Consider the following 19,042-nt stretch of genomic DNA (forward strand, 5'->3'; position numbering starts at 1 on the left):
TAAATTTACACACAGTGTAATTAATTTTTTAACCGTCCCATTGTGTATTAATGTTGCTGCTACAGAATTTTTATTATTTACAACACGTATGTCTTTGTATGTGTATTAAGGTTTATATAGATTTTTTAATATTTTTTTGCATTTATGGGATGTTAAGTCTTAAAATACTTTATCTCTGTTTAAACAAAAAATGTTCATTGTTGTTACCTTTTTTTCAACTGGCACTTATTTATATGTATTCCTGTTTCCTTTAGGGCGCCATAAATCTTACTTTTAGCTGCTTTAATTTATTATTCTTCCTTGTACTACAACAATATGTACTTAAATATTTTAACTATTTTATTGTTCTTTCTTTCAGGTGGAGTTTTCTGAAGAAAGTGTTGCCTTATTAGTTTGTGAACTTGGTAGTGCTTTAGATTATTTACAATCGCAACGTGTTGTTCACAGGTGAGTTCGTTTCAAGTACCATAGAATTTCTTAGTAGTTGTGTAGTTGTAAATGGCTTAGTTGGAAAGAGGGAGGGCAGGAGAGGGAGGGCGGGGAAAAAAGGAAAAGCAGGGCAAGGAGGGAGGGGAGGGGAAGAAAGGGGGGAGGGGGGAGGGGGGAAGGAGCGAGCGAGGCGAGCGAGCGAGCGAGAGCGAGCGAGCGAGCGAGCGAGCGAGCGAGCGAGCGAGCAGCGAGCGAGCGAGCGAGCGAGGAGCGAGCGAGCGAGCGAGCGAGAGAGCGAGCGAGCGAGCGAGCGAGAGAGCGAGCGAGCGCGCGAGCGAGCGAGCGAGGAGCGAGCGAGCGAGCGAGGCGATCAGCGAGCGAGCGAGCGAGCGAGCGAGCGAGCGAGCGAGCGAGAGCGAGCGAGCGAGCGAGCGAGCGAGCGAGCGAGCGAGCGAGCGAGCGAGAGAGCGAGCGAGCGAGCGAGAGCGAGCGAGCGAGCGAGCGAGCGAGCGAGCGAGCGAGATAGCGAGGAGCGAGCGAGAGGAGCGAGCAGCGAGCGAGCGAGCGAGCGAGCGAGCGAGCGAGCGAGCGAGCGAGCGAGCGAGCGAGCGAGCGAGCGACGATCGAGCAGCGAGCGAGCGAGAGAGCGAGCGAGCGAGCGAGCGAGCGAGCGAGCGAGCGAGCGATGAGCGAGCGAGCGAGCGAGCGAGCGAGCGAGCGAGCGAGCGAGGAAGCGAGCGAGCGAGCGAGCGAGCGAGCGAGCTAGCGAGCGAGCGAGCGAGCGACTATCTATCTATCTATCTATCTATCTATCTATCTATCTATCTATCTATCTATCTATCTATCTATCTATCTATCTATCTACCTATATATCTATCTGTCTATCTATCTATATCAAGTGTAGGATATCTTACAATATGCCATGACCGACAAAATATTATATTATATTACTTGTTATTGTAAATTTAATTGTTAGTCTAGTCTGTAAAAAGTTTTTGCCATAATTTTTTGAAACCATGGTACATACTTACATATAATGGATGTATTCCTAACAACAAATTTATAATTTCGTAATTTTAATTAAAATATTCTTTGCTATCTAATATTTTTTCCTTTCTCCTGTCTAGAGACGTCAAACCAGATAACATACTACTAGATGGTGCTGGTAAGTTGTTTATAAAATAATAATAATAATTTTCATTAATCATTCATATGTTTATAACTTAAACATAGATATTTTACAAAATTTTAACTCTACAATAAAAACAAGCACTTTGTAAAATTATTCTATATATTAGTTTCTTTACCTTGCAAGCAACATAGTGAAGTTAATATTTAATGTTTAGCCCTTAAATAAAATGCCACAATATTGTGGTTCCAAAGTAGAATTTTTTAACAAGGGTAAAAAAAAGATTTCATATAAATTCTTTATGAACTAAACTATTTCTTATTATTCTGTCTTACGGTTTATTAAAACTCATTGTCACCAAAAGGCAGTTTCCACATAAAAACGTTTTTCCTCTTTTGCATTAAAAAGCTTTTTTCCCTAGCTAAAGTTTGGCTTAAAAACCTGAAATACCAAAAACAATTCTGTTATACATTGTTTACATATTTGACATTGTGTATGTTGGTACAATGTAAAAATGAAATAAAAAGGATCTGAAACCCACAAGGTGTGTTTGTCTGAATTTTTGTCTGTTGTTTTTTTATTTACTGTCTCGTGTGTTCAAGTGTTTAATCTTAATTCTTGTGGAAAAATAAAATTGTTTTCTACATTGTTTATCATATGCACATATATGAAAAGTATAACTTTACTATAACAAGTACTCACACTTTAGTCGAGACCGAACAAAATTCTAAGTATTTATATGTACATTAAAACTGTACCACATAGTAAAAATATTTTACTTGTAAGTACTCTAATAACGACTTTCCCATAATCATAAACGTAAGTCTATAGTCTAGTCTATAGTCTAGTCTATAGTCTAGTCTATAGTCTAGTCTATAGTCTAGTCTATAGTCTAGTCTATAGTCTAGTCTATAGTCTAGTCTATAGTCTAGTCTATAGTCTAGTCTATAGTCTAGTCTATAGTCTAGTCTATAGTCTAGTCTATAGTCTAGTCTATAGTCTAGTCTATAGTCTAGTCTATAGTCTAGTCTATAGTCTAGTCTATAGTCTAGTCTATAGTCTAGTCTATAGTCTAGTCTATAGTCTAGTCTATAGTCTAGTCTATAGTCTAGTCTATAGTCTAGTCTATAGTCTAGTCTATAGTCTAGTCTATAGTCTAGTCTATAGTCTAGTCTATAGTCTAGTCTATAGTCTAGTCTATAGTCTAGTCTATAGTCTAGTCTATAGTCTAGTCTATAGTCTAGCCTATAGTCTAGTCTATAGTCTAGTCTATAGTCTAGTCTATAGTCCAGTCTATAGTCTAGTCTATAGTCTAGTCTATAGTCTAGTCTATAGTCTAGCCTATAGTCTAGTCTATAGTCTAGTCTATAGTCTAGTCTATAGTCTAGTCTATAGTCTAGTCTATAGTAGTCTATAGTCTAGTCTATAGTCTAGTCTATAGTCTAGTCTATAGTCTAGTCTATAGTCTAGTCTATAGTCTAGTCTATAGTCTAGTCTATAGTCTAGTCTATAGTCTAGTCTATAGTCTAGTCTATAGTCTAGTCTATAGTCTAGTCTATAGTCTAGTCTATAGTCTAGTCTATAGTAGTCTATAGTCTAGTCTATAGTCTAGTCTATAGTCTAGTCTATAGTCTAGTCTATAGTCTAGTCTATAGTCTAGTCTATAGTCTAGTCTATAGTCTAGTCTATAGTCTAGTCTATAGTCTAGTCTATAGTCTAGTCTATAGTCTAGTCTATAGTCTAGTCTATAGTCTAGTCTATAGTCTAGTCTATAGTCTAGTCTATAGTCTAGTCTATAGTCTAGTCTATAGTCTAGTCTATAGTCTAGTCTATAGTCTAGTCTATAGTCTAGTCTATAGTCTAGTCTATAGTCTAGTCTATAGTCTAGTCTATAGTCTAGTCTATAGTCTAGTCTATAGTCTAGTCTATAGTCTAGTCTATAGTCTATAGTCAGTCTATAGTCTAGTCTATAGTCTAGTCTATAGTTAGTCTAAGTCTCGTTATAGTCTAGTCTATAGTCTAGTCTATAGTTCTAGTCTCTAGTCTAGTCTATCGTCTAGTCTATAGTCTCGTCTATAGTCTAGTCTATAGTCTAGTCTATAGTAGTTATAGTCTAGTCTATAGTCTAGTCTATAGTCTAGTCTATAGTCGTAGTCTATAGTCTAGTCTATAGTCTAGTCTATCGTCTAGTCTATAGTCTAGTCTATAGTCTAGTTATAGTCTAGTCTTAGTATAGTCTATAGTCTAGTCTATAGTCTAGTCTATAGTCTAGTCTATAGTCTAGTCTATAGTCTAGTCTATAGTCTAGTCATAGTCTAGTCTATAGTCTAGTCTATGTCTAGTCTATCGTCTAGTCTATAGTCTAGTCTATAGTCTAGTCCTATAGTCTAGTCTATAGTCTAGTCTATAGTCTAGTCTATAGTCTAGTCTATAGTCTAGTCTATAGTCTAGTCTATAGTCTAGTCTATAGTCTAGTCTATAGTCTAGTCTATAGTCTAGTCTATAGTTATAGTCTATAGTCTAGTCTCTAGTTAGTCTAGTCTAGTCTATCAGTCTAGTCTAGTCTAGTCTAGTCTATAGTCTAGTCTATAGTCTAGTCTATTTAGTCTAGTCTATAGTCTGTATAGTCTAATATAGTCTAGGTCTATAGTTCTAGTCTATAGTCTAGTCTATAGTCTAGTCTATAGTCTAGTCTATAGTCTCGATCTATCGTCTAGTCTATCGCTAGTCTAGTTAGTTAGTATCTTATAGTCTAGTCTATAGTCTAGGTCTATAGTCTGGTCTCTATTCTAGTCTATAGTCTAGTCTATAGTCTAGTCTATAGTCTAGGTCTACTAGTCTAGTCTATAGTCTAGTCTATAGTCTCAGTCTATAGTCTAGTCTATAGTCTAGTCTATAGTCTAGTCTATAGTCTAGTCTATAGCTAGTCTATAGTCTAGTCTATAGTCTCGTCTCTAGTCTAGTCTATAGTCTAGTCTATAGTCTAGTCTATAGTCTAGTCTATAGTCTAGTCTATAGTCTAGTCTATAGTCTAGTCTATAGTCTAGTCTATAGTCTAGTCTATAGTCTAGTCTATAGTCTAGTCTATAGTCTAGTCTATAGTCTAGTCTATAGTTAGTCTATAGTCTAGTCTATAGTCTAGTCTATAGTCTAGTCTATAGTCTCGTAGTCTATAGTCTAGTCTATAGTCTAGTCTATAGTCTAGTCTATAGTCTAGTCTATAGTCTAGTCTATAGTCTAGTCTATGTCTAGTCTATAGTCAAGTCTATAGTCTAGTCTATAGTTAGTCTATAGTCTAGTCTATAGTCTAGTCTATAGTCTAGTCTATACTAGTCTAGTCTATAGTCTAGACTATAGTCTAGTCTATAGTCTATAGTCTAGTCTAGTCTAGTTCTAGTCTAGTCTAGTCTAGTCTAGTCTAGTCTAGTCTAGCTATAGTCTAGTCTAGTCTAGTCTAGTCTATAGTCTAGGAGTCTAGTCTAGTCTATAGTCTAGTCTAGTCCATAGTGTAGTCTAAAGTCTAGTCTATAGTCTACAGTGTAGTCTATAGTCTAGTCACATGTACGATTTTTTAACGAATTATTTAAAAAAAAATGTTAACTTAAACTTTGATACAAGGTTTACATGAGTGAACGAAGCGATTCCTGAGGCGATCAGTAAAACACTCATAAGAAATTTCGAAAGTGAACATCATTCTTATTCCTTTGATACAAAAATATAAAAAAAAACTTTTAAAATGCTAATAAATATAATGCAAATTTATTATATACTTTAAAAAAGTATCATAAATTAAAGCGATATTACTAATCTTCCAAAAAAACAAAATTCAAAGAAATTTGAAATATGTCTATAAAATTTAAAAGTATCAATGTAAAAGAAAATATAAACATTAATAATAAATGAAGCATCATTATCAAGATTGTATTGCATTAAAACTGACATATATTGATGTTATTATACAAACTGATATATTCCTACTTACATTTATATATAACAATCGATACCAATAAATGTATGAATGTATATACAATATATCCAGCGCTAAGTAGTACAGCCATATATTTTACACCATTCAAACATTTACATTATATTTATTTTAAAAAGAAACCAAAATCATCCCAATAACCTTGAAGCATTAACGTACTACCATCTTTTAAAAAAAATCAAAATCATATAAATGTGTTAAAAAAAAACTGTTTGGTGTGTGGGTTGTTTTTTTTTTCAAGTTGTTACTTTTAAAGAGGAATATAAAGATGAAAGTGTAAGTTTGTATGGATGTGTGTTCTTTAGTATTATCCTAAGTGTTTGTTTTTATTCATACACTTACATACATATAAGGATACGCATCATGTCATTGATTCAATAAATGCAAAAAATAAATTTAAGAAGTACTCAATTTCTATTATATTTACTCGTTCCATTACAAGATATTCGGTTTGAGAATGTGGTAATAAAATGTCATACTAAGAACATGACATTTATATTTAACTTAATCTTAACTGTGGCAACGAGAAAAAATGCAACTTGCTAAGGAGTGAGGGAAGGGAGACGGGGAAGAAGAGGGAAACATAAGTAGTAGTGATGGTGTTAACTTAAAATATAAATTATGTTTTCATTTATATAATGTCAATACACTAAGCATCTGGTATTTAGTCATACATGACGTATGATTAACATTGTACAGGCAATACAAATTAATCATACGTACAAGTTTAAACAGCAAATACCAACTATGTAGACAGAAAACCCATTTGTTTAATAAAGCGATGATGTGGCTGTTTGTAAAGTTGGAATAATAATATTAAGTGGTTAGAGTGTTTATTTTCTAGATTTAAAAAGTTTTGGATTTTTTAAAAGTTTTATTGAATTTTTACACCCACCATCCAAAAACACATCGAAATATTGATAGTTCTTTTTAGATTTCTAAACAATCTAGCCATGTTGAAAACACAATAGAGCTTAAACGCGAGTTTTATTGATATTTTGCACAAATATTTTCAATTAATGCAGTTTGTTATTGAAAATGGGTAAAAACAGTCTGCATTAGACCCCAGATCCTCATATAAAATCCCCTTCACAATATGACTTTCACCTACCTAACTTTAAAAATACATATATGCAGTGTGATAAGGATTTGAGACGAACAAGTTTTTTACGAATCAAAATCCCTTTAAGGATTGGTCCCGTATAAAATTCCTCTTAGAGAATATCGCTGTATTATCTATAAATCGTTTAAAATCAAAGTATTAAGATCTCGAGCTCTAAAGAGTTCAGTCTATAATTGTTCTTAGTCCCTAATAACATATATTCCGAAAAACACACTGATACTGATACTGAGATCAAGATTTTCAATCGTTGGTAAAGAACTGAGGACTTTGGAAAAAAAAATATATATATTTTTTTCATGTTCATCGTTTGAGAGGTATTTCTTGAAAAAAAAAACTGGTCCATGGGACATACATATTTATGTATAAGATGCGTGATATTCGAATATAACAGGCAAAAACTACATTGAAAAGTAATGAGTTCAAAAACTAATGAAACCACTTCTCACTATAATGAAGTATACTTATACACTGACATTTTTACTCATTATTTAAGCATGGTGATGACATTCGCATGGTCGTTAATAAATAAGAACTTACAAATGAGTCAAAATTGTTTAGGTTGTCATCACAGAATATAAACCTGGGTCTCTTGTTCATTAGTTCGCTGTCGTACTTACAACACCACTGTTTAAACTATGTATACACGGTTGTCAGATCTTACAACATTGGCAGAAAAATGTTCAAATGAAACCATTATATGTATATGATAACATTGGAGACAAGTACTTACTTATATAAGTACTTACTAGAATTGAAAATTAGAACTACGACAGAAAATAAGGTGTTATGTAATTAGTTTGGGTTTTGAGAAGAAAAAATAGCCTATGACGATATGCCCATTGCGTTCACTATTAGTTTTGATAAATGTAATGTAAATCGGATGAAAACCGTATACAGCTTCTATATCTTCACGCAGTAGCTGACTAATGAATTGGAAAGAATTTATATAAGACATTATAAATAAGAAGTTATTAAAGTTTTTTTATGTAAGTAATCAGAACGATATGTAGTAGTCATTGAAAAGTTTTTGATGGGTAGATAACTTCAAAGCAATACAGGCGGTATGTAGAAGTCATTGAAAAGTAAATTCTTGAGTAAGTACAAGTCCTTATCAAGTTTTTGCTAAAAAAAATTTACTCTTAACTTTTTTTCTCATTTTCTGAATAGTTTGTTAAACCAACACCATTTAAAGTTCGACATAATCAAGTAAACTAGTTACTAAAATACCACATACAAAATCATACCCTATAAAAAAACATTAAACTATAAACAAATAGTTGAAAGCAAACATAAAGTTAAAAGCTTAACAAAAATTTTAATTTATTATTACAGGTCATGCACATTTGACTGACTTTAATATCGCAACAAGACTGGTAAAGGATGGCCTCGCCTGTAGTATGTCTGGTACAAAACCGTATATGGCACCAGAGGTCTTTATGTGTGCACTGGATGAAGTGGGTAAGTGTTGAAGGAAATTAATAAATAAAAACCACACATACATATATACGCGATGACATGAAGAAAATTGAACTTTTTAATTTAAAAGTGAATTATTGTTTTCCAATAAACACCAAAATGAACTGACATTTGCAGTACTACGCTTTCATATCGAGGGAGTATTTTCAAAACTCTTTATCTTACAAAACATAATTTATCAAGAAAGTCAAAAACTATTTATTTCACTTAAAAACTCTTTAGAAGTACATAGTTTGAAAGCACAGGTATGTTCAACTGTATGGGTTTATAATGCCGATATCACTAGTTCCTAGACCCTATGATTTCAACTTTTTGGTACTTAAATAGTAGATATCTCTACAAATTTTCATACAAAATGTGGTCTATAAACCTTTGATAGATTATTATGAATAAGGCCCTAAACAAACAAGATTCATTTTCACCCATTTCGAAGATAGAGAGTAATGGATATAGTTTCCTCGATATACTTTTATTTCAACATTTATTTAATTTGTTATCAATTTAATTATAGCTGGTTATACGTTTCCGGTTGACTGGTGGTCATTGGGTGTGGTGGCATATGAAATGCGTGCCAATGTCCGGCCTTTTTCGGTACATTCCAATACAGCTTTGGTGGAAGTGAAGCATATATTAAGTGCCCCAGTACATTATCCACGCTACTGGAGTCATAATTTTGTCGATTTAATAACGAAGGTGATTTTAAAGTTTCATTATTTTTTATGTATATTTTTCACTTTTAAAATATTATAAAATTCTTCTTCTAGTTACTCTGCGTACATCCAGGTGGTCGCATTAGTTCACAACACGAATTACAACAAACACCGCTACTGCGTCACATCGATTTCAAAGATGTGCTCGAAAAGAAAACGAAACCACCCTTTAAGCCACCCGAAGATCATTTAAATTGTGATCCCTGCCTGGAGCTAGAAGAAATGATTGTCGAAACCCGCCCTTTACACAAAAAGAAGAAACGTTTGGCTAAACAGCGTTCGGCCCAACGGGATAGTGATCCAGAGACGACACTCGTCAAAGAGTTCATAGTATACAATCGTTATAAAGAACTCAAACGCAAAGATATGGAGAAAAAAGAAAATGAATGGGAAAAGGAATTGGAAGAGGCCATGGCCAATTCGGTGGTCAGTAGTTTAGCGCCCATATTAGAGACCCCTCTACTCGAGACCCTAAAAGTAACCTCATCCATAGCAGAACAGGGTACCAGTGAAACGGCCACAAATTCCAGTTTGAATAGCAGCACCAAATCAAATTCCAATTTTAGTTCCGCAAAAACATTGACCACGCTAAGTTCAACATTACAAATGTGCTCGAAATGTCAAAGACCCGGTTCGAGAAAAACCAAAACTCCCGAAAGTATGGAATTTATAGATCGTACACCTTCGCCTCAGCAACAAATAAGTGGAGCCTTATAAGGGGAACAAAACTAAAGTATTTTTTTTTTTTTTTAATTGAAATAGGTTTCACAAAAAACCGTTAAAGATCTCAAATTATCAAACTAAACACACAAAGCAAAGGACTTGTATTAACTAAATCAAAATAGTAATTACAAAAAATAATAGTTTTTTTTAAACAACTATTTGTAAATACATATTTTACATATTTCCAGCATCTATCATAAACCTTTTTAAAGGTTTTTTAATATTATTTTATTTTTTTTTTTTTTAATTTAAGACTCATAAACTGTGATTCATTGTAAAAATCAATTGAATTTCAATTTGCAAATTTTTAAATTTCAAAAAAATAAAACTTTTAAGGGATTAGAAAATAAACAAAGAATTTTATAAAATTAAATTTTTAAATAACTCAACACTTTTTTAAATTGTACAGAGCTTTGGCATTTCACATCAAGTTACAGAAAAATTGTTGCTAAACAATTACTTTGAAATAAATATGCGATTTATTAAGCAAATTCATCAATGAAGAAATAATAACTTAATAAAATTTTTGCAATATTTATGTAGGGGCGGACATACATATTTGTGTATGTACGAATTTTTATTTTTTAACATGTAATAAAAATAAGAAATTAGCTTCACATTTCCGAATTCCCCAATGTTTATAACAGAATTCGAAGAAAAGGAAATTAATTATCACCCCTATTCAGCATTTGAATCGAAATTTACACCGATTGGCAACATTGGTAGTCTGCATTTCGATTCGGCGCTCCGCCACTAAAATAACAACTTACAAAACGTAACTACGATATACGTAGACTATAGACTACACTACAAATCAATATTTGGCTATAGATTGGATTATAGACTGGACTATAGACTAGACTATAGACTAGACTATAGACTAGACTATAGACTAGACTATAGACTAGACTATAGACTAGACTATAGACTAGACTATAGACTAGACTATAGACCAGACTATAGACTAAAGACTAGACACTGGACTAGACTATAGACAAGACTACCGGACTATAACTAGACTATAGACTAGACTATAGACTAGACTATAGACTAGACTATAGACTAGACTATAAACTAGACTATAGACTAGACTATAGACTAGACTATAGACTAGACTATAGACTAGACTATAGACTAGACTATAGACTAGACTATATAGACTAGACTATAGACTAGACTATTGACTAGACTATAGACTAGACTATAGACTAGACTATAGACTAGACTATAGACTAGACTATAGACTAGACTACAGACTAGACTATAGACTAGACTAGATTATAGACTAGACTATAGACTAGATTATAGACTAGACTATAGACTAGACTATAGACTGGACTATAGACTAGACTATAGACTAGACTATAGACTAGACTATAGACTAGACTATAGACTAGACTATAGACTATAGACTAGACTATAGACTAGACTATAGACTAGACTATAGACTAGACTATAGACTAGACTATAGACTAAACTATAGACTAGACTATAGAATAGACTAGACTAGACTAGACTATAGACTAGACCATAGACTAGACTATAGACTAGACTATAGACTAGACTATAGACTAGACTATAGACTAGACTATAGACTAGACTATAGACTAGACTATAGGCTAGACCAGATTATAGACTAGACTATAGACTAGACTATAGACTAGACTATAGACTAGACTATTGACTAGACTATTGACTAGACTATTGACTAGACTATAGACTAGACTATAGACTAGAATAGATTATAGACTCGACTATAGACTAGAATAGATTATAGACTCGACTATAGACTACATTATAGACTAGACTATAGACTAGATTATCGAATAGATTATAGACTAGACTATAGACTAGACTATAGACTAGACTATAGACTAGACTATAGACTAGACTATAGACTAGACTATAGACTAGACTACAGACTAGACTATAGACTAGACTACAGACTAGACTATAGACTAGCCTATAGACTAGACTATAGACTAGACTATAGACTAGACTATAGACTAGACTATAGACTAGACTACAGACTAGACTATAGACTAGACTATAGACTAGACTATAGACTAGACTATAGACTAGACTATAGACTAGACTATAGACTAGACTATAGACTAGACTATAGACTAGACTATAGACTAGACTATAGACTAGACTATAGACTAGACTATAGACTAGGACTATAGACTAGACTATAGACTAGACTATAGACTAGACTATAGACTAGGACTATAGACTAGACTATAGACTAGACTATAGACTAGACTATAGACTAGACTATAGACTAGAACTATAGACTAGACTATAGACTAGACTATAGACTAGACTATAGACTAGACTATAGCTGACTATAGACTAGACTATAGACTAGACTATAGTACTAGACTATAGACTAGACTATAGACTAGACTATAGACTAGACTATAGACAGACCTATAGACTAGACTATAGACTAGCTATAGACAGACTATAGACTAGACTATAGACTAGACTATAGTCTAGTCTATAGTCTAGACTATGGACTAGACTATATACTGACATCTGATTCTGAGTCGATTGGTTATAGTTAGAGACAGATAGAGCTTTATAACCAATATTTTTGTCCGTCTAACAACACTCAGCACAAGCCCAAGCTAAAATTATATCTTAAGATTCTCTAACAAACTAATTAACATTAGTTAACTCAGCCATAGAATCTAACATCTAAACTTAACTTAGGTTTAGAAAACAAATGAAAATTTTATTATTAATACTTTTTAAATATTTTTGTAAATTTTTGTTTAAAGAATTTTTCGTAATTGTTTCTGACCAGAGTAGTTAATCGAAATCTTGATAACGGGTTTAAGAATGTGTTAATATATTAATTGTAAAAATCAAAATTGTTAACTTATTACACCAGCATTATAAATAAATAAGATTTGTAAATGTATTAAATTTTATAAATAAGTTAAGATTTGTCACTGTAATCTGTAGCAATTACAAATAAATAAAATAAAACACTATTTTTTAATAAATGTATAGAACCACATCTAAGTTAAGCCAGAAATCAAAATGAAATTAATGATTCAAATTAAATTATAGATTTCAATAAAACTTAATGTTTTAAAGCTAAAATTTAAAATAGTTTCTTTTTATTAAAAAAAGGTAAACAGCTAGTAATTGTAAACATTTTTATAAGAAGTCTATCTCGAGGAAATTGTTAACTCTGTAGAGTTAGTCCAGCAAATATCTCCCAGTCCTCAAAGATGAAAAAAGTACCAACACTTTTAATTATTTTTCAAAAAATGTTTCAATATATTTCGTTTTGTTCTTGTTGTTGTTATAGGCTTTTAATTCAAATTTCACAAGATTTTATTTCTGTTTTTATTTCAATTTGTTTTTATTATTATTAATTTTAATTTCATTGTATAAAAAAGGAAAGTAAATTTAGTATTTTATTTGTTATACTTTTTTCTTTTATTTTCTTGCGTTTTCTGGTTGTAAATAAAATGAAAAACGAAAACATTTAAAATATTTGTGTTTAAAGAAAATTAAAAAAAGAATAGAAAATATTACAAATTGCATAGCGAAAAAAAAAATCATAAAGAAATTAAATAAAAAAAATGCTAAATGTTGTTGTAACATACAAGACATGTTTCCTTTTTTTATTTTGTTTTTAAACATGATTATTTATTTGTTAGTTCAGTATTCATTTTTTGTAGATTTTTTTATAAAGATTTTTCAATATTTTTTTTAACGTTTTGTTCATTTGTAGTTTTTTTTTTATTCTTCATATAAACATTTTTTTGTTGTTGTTGATGTTAAAGAGAAAATATATTTCATATATATATAAAAAAGATAATTTTCATCTTGATAAAGAGTTGGACAGACAAGATAGACCTTTAGTTGACACAGATACGCAACCTAGCCGACAGCTCAGCTGTCGGAAAAGCGTATTGCATCAACCAGTTAATCTTTCCCTCCACTATTTTCAAAAAGAAAATAATTTCTTTTTAAACAAATAAATTACGATTATAAATGGTGATGGATATTTGGAGATCGCATAAGTGGTATTTGTGATTTGAGTAATTAATATATAAATATTAAAAACAATGAAAAAAATTACATTATTTAATTACATAAAATATTTAACAATATGCCAGCAGATAATCTTAAAGGAAACCCCTTAAAACTACCGCCCAGGAGTATTAAAATAATAAATCAGATCTATATAACAAATGCATTGAGAAAAAGCAAAAACAAACGGCGCAGCGAGCGCAGTTTTCTAGTTGCCAAGAAATTAAAAATTCAGTTAAATTTAAGAAAACTCCAAAAACCGATAAATTAAAAAAAAAAAAAAACTAAATATTGGAGAGATTTTATGGAAATAGAATAAACAAAATACGATACTATTTAAACTATATTTATATAGAAGTGATGTGAGAAAGAAAATTTGAGTTTGATGAAGACCAAAAGAAAAAAATACATATTAGGAATGATGAAACACCTGAGAGAGGAGCAGAGTACCAACACAACGCTAAACAATCAGTGAATCATCATCCAGAGCTATAATGCACGATTCCAAATATCCAAACCAAAAGTACAGCCGTTTTAAAACAGCCCGCATCTCACACTATACCGTAGTGGTATCGACAGACTCAATACGTGCTGAGCTAGCTTCACCGCCAGTAGCTGGATCTCCACCGCCGTTAACGGCGCCACCAGCTCCAGCAGCTGCTGCTGCATTGTTGTTTGCCTTGTCACTGTATTTGATCAATTCTACCTTCAAGTTGACTACCTTGGGTGGTTTGGTGGCGCCCTCAGTTTTTTGTTCATCTTGTTTTTGTTCGCCACCAGCAGCATCACCGGCAGCACCACCATCTTCACCATTGGTGGCAGCTGTTTTATTATTCTTATTATCACTGGGTGTGATAGTCAAAGAGAGATCGTTTAATGCCTGTAGCACTTTGTTCATATCATCTTCAGTGCTGGGTTGACCATTACGATTGCCGAAATGCAAATAACAGCGACCGTATTGTCCTAAAAATTGTGAAAATAAAAATTGTTAGGAGTTTGGAATTAATTTTACTTTTTTTTAATAATTTCTTACCCTTCCATGTAATGGCCATGGGATTACATTGGCGATTACGCAATTCGCTCTTCAAATCCTTAATGCGTACATCACGTGAAATGTTGGAAAGTTTCACGGAGAAATCACGCATTGGACGATTCTTGCGTAACTTTGGTCTTCTGTTGCCACCTTCACCAACTGATTTACGATCTTGACTCTTTGATTCAACACCAGATTGATCGCCTTCGGACTAAAAATGTAAATAAGATTTTATAAATAATCGTAATTATAAAAACATTTTAACTAAAATTAAATTTTATTTTCGTATATGCCTAAAAGTATGCAATTTTTTGCATTATATGTATGCAATGTGTATTTCTAATTGAGTTCCTTATTAAAGGTTGCTTGAAATATACCAAATTTTATTTATAAAACTGTAGCTCAACGTGATAATAACATGTCCATCTAAAAGGAGGCGTTACTTTTTTATAGATCTCATATTTATATTCCGTCGGTGGGACATACTGGAATGTTATTAAAATAAACCATTCCATAAGTATAGCCGCGGCTTCTTAATACATTTGCAATGAAATTCTTTTCCTATGTTTAGTAGAATAATATTTTATATATAAAACTGTAGATCAATGTGCTAAATAACATGTCCATCTAAAAGGAGCCGTTACTTTTTTATAGATCTTTTCATATTTATATTCCGTCGGAGGGGCATACTGGAATGTTATTAAAATAAACCATACCATAAGTATAGCCGCGGATTTTACATAATGTTTACAAAAATATGAAATGAACTTCACTTAAACTTTTTCTATAGTGTCCATACTTTACAAGTTTTTTGATGATTTATAAAACTGTAGATCAATGTGCTAAATAACATGTCCATCTAGTAGGAGCCGTTACTTTTTTATAGAACTTTTCAAATTTATATTCCGTCGGAGGGGCATACTGGAGAGATATGAAAAGTATGCACTCCATAAGTATAGCCGCGGCTTCTTAATACATTTGCAATGAAATTCTTTTCCTATGTTTAGTAGAATAATATCTTATATATAAAACTGTAGATCAATGTGCTAAATAACATGTCCATCTAAGAGGAGCCGTTACTTTTTTATAGATCTTTTCATATTTATATTCCGTCGGAGGGGCATACTGGAATGTTATTAAAATAAACCATTCCATAAGTATAGCCGCGGATTTTACCTAATGTTTACAAAAAAAATGTGAAGTGAACATCACTTAAACTTTTTCTATAGTGTCAATACTTTACAAGTTTTATGATGAATTATAAAAATGTAGATCATTGTGCTAAATAACATGTCCATCTAAAAGGAGCCGTTACTTTTTATAGATCTTTTCATATTTATATTCCGTCGGAGAGGCATACTGGAATGTTATTAAAATAAACAATTCCATAAGTATAGCCGCGGATTTGATCTTATGTTTATACAAATGTGAAATATTACATAAACTTCACTTAAACATTTTCGATAGCGAATACTTTACATGTTCTATGATGATTTAAAAAACTGTAGATCAATGTGCTAAATAACATGTCCATCTAGTAGGAGCCGTTACTTTTTTATAGATCTTTACAAATTTATATTCCGTCGGAGGGGCATACTGGAGAGATATAAAAGAAATACACTCCATAAGTATAGCCGCGGATATGATCTTATGTTTATACAAATATAAAATTTTATATAACTACACTTAAGCTTTTACTCTAGTGAAAATGTAGATCAATGTGCAAAATAACATGTCCATCTCATAGAATCAGTTACGCTTTAATAGATCTTTTTAAATTATTGTTCCGTCGGTGGGGCATACTGGAGAAATATTAAGAAAAATTCACTCAATCAGTATGGCCGCGGAATTAATAAAATATTTACTTCTTAAAATAGTATTGAACATTTTATGATTTAAAAAAGAACTGTAGATCAATGTGCTAAATAACATGTCCATCAAGTTGAAACAGTTATTTTTTAATAGACCTTTTAAAATTAATATTCCGTCGGAGGGGCATACTGGAGTGTTATAGAAAAAAACTAACTCCATAAGTATAGCCGCGGACTTTTCAGTATTTTTACTACTATTGTAATATGTAGTTTCACTCACCTTAGTTGGACGTCTTCTGCGGTTAACGAAACGTCTTCTGTGTGTTTGACGTTTCTGTTGTTGTCCATTATTTTCGCCATCCTGTTGTTGATCGGCATTATTTTGCGAGACAGCACGACGTTGGAAACGACGATTGCCACCGAAACGACGACGTGGCATAAAACGACGACGATTGTTTCGGCGTTGATGCTGTTCAACGTCTGTGTCTTCCTCTTTGAGGACAATGACCTTACCGGCCTTTTCCTGAGTTTCTTTGAGTACTTGGAGTACGGGTATGATTTTAAGGCGACGTTCTGAGAGTAATTCCCAGAAAATGCCAGCAGGACGGGGCAAACGTTTGGCTACGCGTATAACCTCGGTGGGTGTGATGATCATATCAACGGGTGAATCATATTTTGGAATAGATTAATGGGTAGATTATCAACCACCTGAGCGTCATGTACCATTGTGGCAATGACGGTTTTATCGGTTATCGAGCCAACCTCTTTAAGAAGACCAATGTCTAAGTCATTGAAACCGTTGCCGCGACCAATGCGATAACCATCACGTGAAACAACAACTGAACCAATGATGACCATGTCCAATTCGACTTTGTTTTCCAAAGCTGCATGAAAAAAAATTATTGTAAATAATAAAATTTTCATAAATAATCCTCTTTTGGTAATAACAAATTTGATTTAAAATTTATTGTAAAATTCATACTCACAAATTTCCGTACGATGTTTTTCAACATTGCGAACATTAAGAATTTCGGTTTTTTGTTCTTCTGTAGCATCGGCTGGTACATCGACCTTCAAGTACAAGGCCTTGGAATCGGATGTACCGGGCAAATACAAATTCTTGCCAGCAAGTAATGTTTGCAATTTAGCAGCATATAAGGCGCGATCAATTAAAATCTTAATTTCCTCTAAACAAATTTAACGTGAGAAAGATATTAATTAATTACATATAAATTATTTCAAATAAATATTACTTTAAAAGAAAACAACAACAACAACTTACTGGCATTTTTAAATTCCTCAGTTTCGGCCAATAATGCGGCGGCCTTGTCATTGTCCACAAAACCGGGTATGCGATTGAAGATGGCATTGAAGGGCACACCAAATTTGTTTTCTTGCAATTTCTTCCAAGTTTGCACACGCAATGAGCGTTTGGTAGGCTCAACAGCTTGAGCTAAAATTAAAAAAATAAATAAAATTTATATTACTTTGTCTACATTTTCTTAAAAAAGATTTGTTTAATATAAAGTGCTAAAATATATATCTATTTTATGGAAACAATTTCACACATTTACATTTTCTTGCCTTGTAACAAAACATTTTTAAAATATTTTGTATTATTCTGCACATTTCATAGTTATGTGTGTTATTTATCACTTACAAATTGTAAACAATAATAACAAAAACAAATTCAATTAAATATGAGGTCTTTGCTTGCATTTAAATTATTGGAGAGAGTCTTGAAATAATGAAAAACATTTTCATAAACCATTAAGTAATTTTATATACAAATACATTTTGCAAAGATATATATGAATGTGTGTATATAATAAAATGAAAAATATTTTTTAAAAACAAACATTTAGACTTGCAAATAAATCGAAAGTGGAATTACTTTTAAAAAATATCCGAAGGGTTGTCGTTTTACTCTTTCTGAAGAATAACAAGTAAGAATTCTATATTCGCCTTTGCCAAATTTTATATACCCTTCACCATAGTGTGATTAACTTTAAACTATTCATTTTATATTTTTCGACTCAACCATTACTTTAGCAATAACAAGACAAATAACAAGAACAACTTAAGCCAAACGAAAAAAAACACACAAAAAATCCAACGAAATGCGCAAAGCAATAGCTCCAACATACATATGTATGTATATCCACACGTATGCTTTTCCAATAAGTAACAACAGCAACTGTATGTTGCTGTTGTCTGAAATTTTCAGAGGTTGTCTTTATTTATATCTAAATTATTTATTGACGGATTTTGCTGATTTTAAATAGGAAACTTATCGAAAGTATGTCTGACAGAAATATTGAAGATTTGGATCCCGAAGATATGTGGGGTCTTCAGATATTTGATTTCAACAGACAGAAAGGCTAATAGAGAGTCGGACATGGCTTAATCGACTCCGCTATCTATAAGGATCCAAAATACAGGGCTATTCTGAATAATAAACTCTCTGGAAGTTTGTTCTCTCTCCTATACCTAAAGCATGTAAAAGGGAACAAACTCCCAGGGAATAATTGTTCATAATTGGTCTGATATATTTTATATATTGTGGA

At 32.4% G+C, this 19,042-nt stretch overlaps 1 protein-coding gene and 1 pseudogene across 1 annotated transcript; one reads left to right on the forward strand and one right to left on the reverse strand.

Annotated features, from left to right (window-relative positions):
* Positions 1 to 349: 349 nt before the first annotated feature.
* Positions 350 to 10,418, forward strand: LOC119615228 (serine/threonine-protein kinase 32B-like). Its single transcript, XM_037971307.1, has 5 exons — positions 350 to 447; positions 1,557 to 1,594; positions 7,999 to 8,124; positions 8,654 to 8,835; positions 8,907 to 10,418. The coding sequence occupies exons 3-5, from the start codon at positions 8,064 to 8,066 to the stop codon at positions 9,567 to 9,569; spliced, it is 906 nt and encodes a 301-aa protein (XP_037827235.1). The 5' UTR covers positions 350 to 447; positions 1,557 to 1,594; positions 7,999 to 8,063; the 3' UTR covers positions 9,570 to 10,418.
* Positions 10,419 to 13,266: 2,848 nt separating this feature from the next.
* On the reverse strand, positions 13,267 to 17,928 carry LOC119615227 (annotated as a pseudogene).
* Between the last annotated feature and the right edge of the window lie 1,114 nt (positions 17,929 to 19,042).

This window comes from Lucilia sericata, unplaced genomic scaffold, assembly GCF_015586225.1.
Source record: "Lucilia sericata isolate MDLA Ls3-8-SP2 unplaced genomic scaffold, ASM1558622v1 Contig004571F_arrow, whole genome shotgun sequence".
Lineage (NCBI taxonomy): Eukaryota > Metazoa > Arthropoda > Insecta > Diptera > Calliphoridae > Lucilia > Lucilia sericata.

Bases quoted from the DNA above. Each gene is read 5' to 3' on its own strand.
- LOC119615228 (XM_037971307.1), top strand. From the start codon at position 8,064: ATGTCTGGTACAAAACCGTATATGGCACCAGAGGTCTTTATGTGTGCA. The intron at 8,125-8,653 runs GTAAGTGTTGAA...ATTTAATTATAG, and splicing joins GTGTGCACTGGATGAAGTGG to CTGGTTATACGTTTCCGGTT. The intron at 8,836-8,906 runs GTGATTTTAAAG...TTCTTCTTCTAG, and splicing joins TTGTCGATTTAATAACGAAG to TTACTCTGCGTACATCCAGG.